Raw genomic sequence first — 7,077 nt, forward strand, 5'->3', positions numbered from 1 at the left:
TATATATATATATATATATATATATATATATATATATATATCCATATGTATAATATATAATTTATAAAGCATTAATCAGTCATATAAGTCAACTTTAAAAAATCTTAACAATTTTTATATAATTTTTTTTTTTTTTATTACATATTTTTAAATTTTTGAAGTGATGGTTTGTTTGGATCAAAGAAATAAGATATTTCTTCATCTGTTAAAGATTTCTTTTTCTCTTGATGCTTTAATACCAATTCTGTTAAAACATCTATCAATATTTTTTTTATTTCACCACTTAACATTTCTCCTTTTTTATATTTTTCTCCTATTTCATTTAATTTATTGTCATCTTCTAAAAGATATCTTAAATATTGATAAGATATATCTTTATCTAGATTTCCACCTTTTTCCCTATGTTCTTGTATAGTGGTTCCCCCTCCACTAAAAGCATATTTGTTGATTTTATTTTTGATTTGTTCTGGTGTGTCTGTTAAGAAGATAACACTATTATTATGATCAAACGTACTATTACTTTTACCATTATCATCTTTCTTTTTTTTGGTACTACTCATTTTAGAATTGACTCCTTGTAAACCTGGCATAAAAACCGAATGAACAACCACAGGCTTGTGCAAAGCCATTTTTACTGCAATATCTCGACTTAATCTAAAATATGGATCTTGATCAATACCTTGAGGGACTAAGCAGGGAATATTTTTTCCTAAAAAGTTCGGAAAGCATTGAGAAAAACATGGAGCTATTTGAAAGGATGGATAAGATATCTTTCCTATATTATCACTATGATTAAAACCAAAAACGTTCATACTTTGATTTAAGGTTGTTTTTTTATGTATAGACAAAACGGTTGGATATAAATATCCAGCATATTCTGTATTTTTAAAAATAAATGTTAATTCAGGATTCAAACCTACAGATATAATATCTTTTACATTTTCATTAGTTAATGTATTAATATATTCTAGTGAATAATTTTGATTAAATAAATATTTTTCATCATCTGATAATTGTATAACTAATGGAACATTAAAAGCTTCTTGTAGATATTTACAAAAATAAAATGGTATTAAATGACCTAAATGCATAGATAAGGAGGATGGTCCTCTACCCGTATATATATAGAAACATTTATGTTGTTCATAATAATTTAACAAGAAATCTAAATCTCTATGACTAAAAAATATTCCTCTTCTTATAAAATGGTGAGCTTTACTATTTGTTAATTTTTCAATTCTTTTAATATGATTTTCTGTAATTTTGGAACAACCAAATTCTTTTATTAATTTATTATAATTAATTCCTTCTTCATTGTTTATATTTACATCCCAAGGAGTAACATCTTTAGAACGTTCATAATCAATATTTTCAATTCCTGAAGGTGGAAGTACTTTGTTTTTTGGTAATATATCTTCTGCATTTAAATATGTACATTCTTCATTCATATTATCTAATAATTTCTTATCATTTTCATTACATATTATTTTTATAATAGGAGATAAAAGAAATTCATATAATCCTTTCTCATTTTTATACATAGTACTTAATTCTTCAAAAGTATATTTCGGGCTAACAGCAAAATGTACTTCTAAAGATTCTTTATTAGTTGAATACTTAAATTGATTAATTGTTATTTCTTTAATTAATCCTGTATTTTTTAAAACTCTATTTTTATTACAATTAATATTCCACTCTTCTAATATTATTAAATTTATTTCATTAATCTCTTTTGACAATCCATAATTATCATAGATGCAGTCTCCGTAAATTTTCTCAGCAAAAGAACGATTCATATTATAATTATAAAAAGGGACGCATTCTTGAAGTTTATTTTTAATTAGTTTCTTTATGTCGTCATACTGATGAATTGTGGGTTCTGACAAAATCGATTTTACTGTGATAACACCAACATTGTTTGCCTTAAAAGTGGAAAAAAAAAAAAAAAAAAAATTGAAATAAAAATAATATATATGGTTATTTTTTATTTGGATATAATACATATATTAAAAGCTTAAAGTTTATACGTAAAATGATTATAAATAAATAAATAAATATATATATATATATATATATATATATATATATATATAAACAGATAAAGTAATATTATAATATAAAAGCATGTTTTCCTTTTTTAGGGTTATCTCTAATAATATACATTTATATATATATATATATATATATATTTATATATATGTATGTATTTATATTTAGTTATTTACCTTTTTTTTTACACTTTCTGTAGTTCTACTTGTTGGTATTTGAAGAATAATGCATAAAGCTCCTTTAATTATACTCAAAGCAGAATCCAAATAAATAGTTTTCAATTTATCCATTGAATATTTTATAATATTTTGATTGTTCTTTTTTTTCTTTTTCTTTTTCTTTTAGAAGATGCAGATTTATTAATACAACATGAAAAAATATAATATTATTATGATTAAATTTATATTTTATTATTTATTTCTTAAAAAATCGAAAAAATCCTTTTTTTTTTTCTAACATATTTATAATATTCTGAAAAAATCCGTTGTAAAATCAGAAAAATATATATTTTTTTAATTTGAATAAAAATTAATATTTAATCCAGAAAATGACACATATTGTATAATATATATATATATTATTTATTTATATTATATATTTCTTTTTGAGGATATTTTTATAAATATTATAATTAATAGAAATAAATAAAGTATATATATTAAATATATAATGGATATATTTTATAATAAATATATGTGTATAAAAATAAATTCCTTTTTCTAATTTAACCAAAAAAAAAAAAAAAAAAAAAAAAAAAAAAGAAACCTTTTAAAATATATATAAAATAAAATTTTTTAAAATATAAATAAATTTATAAAAATAGATACATCAATTATAAAATTATTATATTTTAATAATTTTTTTTTTTTTTTTTTTATATTATTTTTATCTTCAAATGCATTTTATGATTCATTTTATATAATAGTAGTATTTATAATTATTTATGTATCATACCTTATAAAAAAAATAACAAAACGAAATTAATTAATTCTGAATGCTTCATATTTATAGCATAATTCATAATATTGTAACACGTTTTTTCATAACTCGATAAAATATAATATATTTTTTTATTATATATATTAAAGAAAAGGAGATTTTTTATTAAGAACCTCATTATCTGGTTAAATTGAGAGCTCCTTCTAACTACAATATGAATATAAGGAATACAATATTTTAATATAATACGAATTGTTTAAAACAGACACAAAAAAAAAAAAAAAAAAAAAAATACAGAAACATATCAATAAATAAATAAATATATATATATATATATATATATAGGCCATTCTTTATATCGAATTCAAAAACGATGTGTATTTGTCCTCTTTATTTTCCTGATAATAATCCAAGAAATCGTTTAGAGGGATTTTATGAGGATTTTCTGTATAGTAATCAATTTTGGATTGATCATTTTCAACAAGCGAAATAATATTCCTCAAACTTGAATCTACAGAGCCCTATAAAAAAAAAAAAAAAAAAAAAAAAAAAAATCTAACACATAAACAAAAAAAATGTTATATATATATATATATATATATATAAAATAATACATATATATATATTTGTTTGTTTGTGATTTTTAGTTCATTATATATTTTTTTACCTTCTGTAAGAAATTCACAATTTTGTCTGCCTTTTCCGTGTTAAACAAATTATCCTTAAATGTCATGTTCCAAATATATTTTGCCAAGACTGAGCAGTACAAATATGAGTAATAATTTGATGGGTAATGTACTAAATGTGTAGTTTTTGAAAAATGTATTTGAGGAAAAAAGTCCAAGATATGAATATCTTTATAATATATTCCTTCAAAATATGATTTTATTTGTTTCTCTATGGATTCTTTTCTGTCTATCATATTATTGGAGTTACTTGAAAAGGCGTAAAAGATTTGATCAATAATTGATTGTATAGTTAGTTGCACTATAGAATAATAACAAATAATATTTTTATTTTTCATATAATTGGATAACAAGGATTTCATATATTCCTCATTCTTTTTATTCTTTTTATTATTATATAATAATAATAATGCATCATAACAATTTAAATATTCTTCAAAAAAATGTGATGAAAATTCCGAAAAATCAACACCACTTCTATTTCCTGATAAATGTTGTAAATAAGTTGAGCTTAAAATACAATGTAACGTATGTCCAAATTCATGAAGGAAAATATTCACCTTATCAATAGACATACATATTTTTTCCAATAAAAAACTTATTTTTTTATTTAAAAATAAATTATCATCATTATCATAACTCTCATAATTGTTATCCTTTTCTTTATCACATATATTAACATTAAAATTACAAACTAAAAAAGTGGATGTTGTTTGTCTATAAGAACTATTCAAAAGGGAATTATTTTCATGATTATTATTCAAATTTATATTTTTATTACTATTGGCGTATTCATATGTATTATCTCCATTATGGTAATAATAATAATTATTATTATTATTATTATTATTATTGTTGTTATTTATTTTTTCTTTGAATTTTTCATTATGTGCACATTTTGTTTTATCATCATTTTTGAAATATTCATCCTTTACAATTCCAGTGTACACAAATGAACATTGGTCAGCATTTTCCTCTAGCCATTTATATTTCAAAGAATAATTCATATTTTTCGAACATCGTACAGTATACTGAGCTATAGAATTATTTTTATTTTCTCTTTCAAATAAATCCATATATATATATCCATATACATAATGACCTCTTTTTATTTCAAATTTTATTATATTCTCATCCCATAATTCATTTTTCAAAGGATTGACATTAATCATTTCTAAGGAATATGAATTTTTTAAAAGAGTAATTACAAATTTTATGACATCATATAAACTTAAATTATTTTTCATTTCGGCCTCAATATTTTTTAGTCTTACTTTTTTTATTTCATTCATATAATAATAAATATTTGAAGCATTTAATTTAGGTATTTCATCCTTATGATTATAATTTTCCAAATTTTTTTTTATGGTGTTTACACTTTTTTTTTCTTTCTTACGTAAAGTTATTAAAGATATATAACTTTCAATAAATTGAAGTTCTTTAAAAAAATATGGAAGTATTTTATGTAAGAAATTTTTTAAAAAATAATTAACTCTTCTAGGCTCATTTAATATACAATCTTTTAAAGAATATTCATTATAATTCTTAAAATTTCGATAATTTATTAATCTATTTCTATAATATTGAAGAATTAATATATTATTTAAAAACGTATGATTTGGTTCTCGAAGCAATGTATAAACTTGATTAATTATTTCGACATCATTTACATTTTTTAATATAGTCATAAGAAAAGAACTATCTTGTAATATATATATGTATTCATTGAAAGGATATTTCTTTTCAACTTTTATTTGATTGTTTTTAATATATGGTATTAATTTATCTTCATAATCTTTCAAACATTTTTGATTTATATATTTCAATAATTTATTTTTTTCTATATATATACCTTTAAATTCATCAGAATAATTTGATGATGCATGAAAAGCAAAGTATTTTTCTTGGGACTGTAATTCTAAATATCTTTCTCTTTCTTTTTGATCTTTTATATGAACACCTTGAGTTTCCATAGAAACAATCATATTATGTAAAACCTCTTTATGTTCATGATTTAGTAAATGTATATTTTCGTTATATTTCTTTTTAAGGAAATTATAAATATCTGTATCAATATTAATTTTGTCAATATAATTTGTTAGTTTTTCTAATGCTTCATGAGCTTTACCAATAACATTTTTATTATTATGTAAATTTCTTAATAACTCTAATACATCTCCTAATTTACATAAATTATTTGAAACAGTATCAACCATATTTATAATTTTAAATATATTCTCTTCTTTACATATTTTACTTAATATATTATCACAACTCCGTATGCATGCATAACTACATTTTATAATACCATCTCCATTATTTTTTATACCATTTAATTCTAATAAATATCCTCCTATTTCTTTATTTCGTCTATTTATATCTTCTAATATTTTATCAATTTTATTTTTTTCATCATCATTTAAAATATCTGTGGAACCAACATAATCATAAAAACACGATGAAGGAATATTCTCATTTATAATATTATTATTATTATTATTATTATTGTATATTTTTTCTTTTTTGTCATGAATTATTAATTTGTTACAACTTTTTTTCACAAGGTTTTTCAAATTTAATTTATTCCATATTTTATATAAACCACTTTCCCTATTTACCTTTTCCCAAAAATAGTTTCGCTTAAAAATGGTTCCCCTCAAATGTGTTCTATAACATTTTATACCTCTCAGTTTGTAGGATATATGATTCATTTTTCTTTTTATTTTAAGCATAAAGAAGGTATGAATATAAATATGAATATATATATATATATATATATATATATATATTTCAATATTGTTATGAACAATTAGTGTGTCATATAAATGTCCTTAATTTACACATATATTAAATATATTATATAGATAAATAAATAAATATATATATATATATATATTTTATTTCTTCTCTCTTTTCGTTATAAGGTCCTTTTCAACAAAGTAAATATATTGGAGAATATAAATACAATAAAATCCGTGAAAAAAACAATGGTAAAAATATTATCTACATTTTCATAAACCCATAATATAAATATAAAATTTTTGGTTTTACTTATACTTTCTTTTTTTCTTTTTTAATATATACTGACTTTTGTTGTATATCTTATATTTTCTTTTTTTTTTTTTTCTCCTTCACATTTTAAATTCTCATATAGTACTGCAGTTATTAATACCAGGAAAATATATATAATAAAATAATCACGTATATATTGAAAACAAGAACAATAAAAATAAATTTAAAAAGAATTAAACAAAATTGAAAAAAAAATTGTGTATAAAATATTATAATATATAATATATTATTTGTATAAAAAACTAAATTCAAAATAAATTTTTTTTTTTTTTTTTTTTAAATTCACCCAAGTCCTATAACAAGGTAAGGAAAAGTTCAAAATAAAATATAT

At 19.9% G+C, this 7,077-nt stretch overlaps 2 protein-coding genes across 2 annotated transcripts; both read right to left on the reverse strand.

The window, feature by feature from the left end:
- Positions 1-137: 137 nt before the first annotated feature.
- PF3D7_1336900 (tryptophan--tRNA ligase) lies at positions 138-2,339 on the reverse strand (the record flags this gene model as incomplete). Its single annotated transcript, XM_001350061.1, has 2 exons — positions 138-1,922; positions 2,226-2,339. 2 exons carry the CDS (start codon positions 2,337-2,339, stop codon positions 138-140), a joined length of 1,899 nt encoding a protein of 632 aa, XP_001350097.1.
- A 1,002-nt stretch (positions 2,340-3,341) lies between these two features.
- On the reverse strand, positions 3,342-6,385 carry PF3D7_1337000 (mitochondrial intermediate peptidase, putative; the record flags this gene model as incomplete). The annotated part of the gene is made up of 2 exons (XM_001350062.2): positions 3,342-3,509; positions 3,656-6,385. The coding sequence occupies 2 exons, from the start codon at positions 6,383-6,385 to the stop codon at positions 3,342-3,344; spliced, it is 2,898 nt and encodes a 965-aa protein (XP_001350098.2).
- Between the last annotated feature and the right edge of the window lie 692 nt (positions 6,386-7,077).

Source organism: Plasmodium falciparum (genome assembly GCF_000002765.6).
Source record: "Plasmodium falciparum 3D7 genome assembly, chromosome: 13".
In the NCBI taxonomy this organism is placed as follows: Eukaryota; Apicomplexa; class Aconoidasida; order Haemosporida; family Plasmodiidae; genus Plasmodium; species Plasmodium falciparum.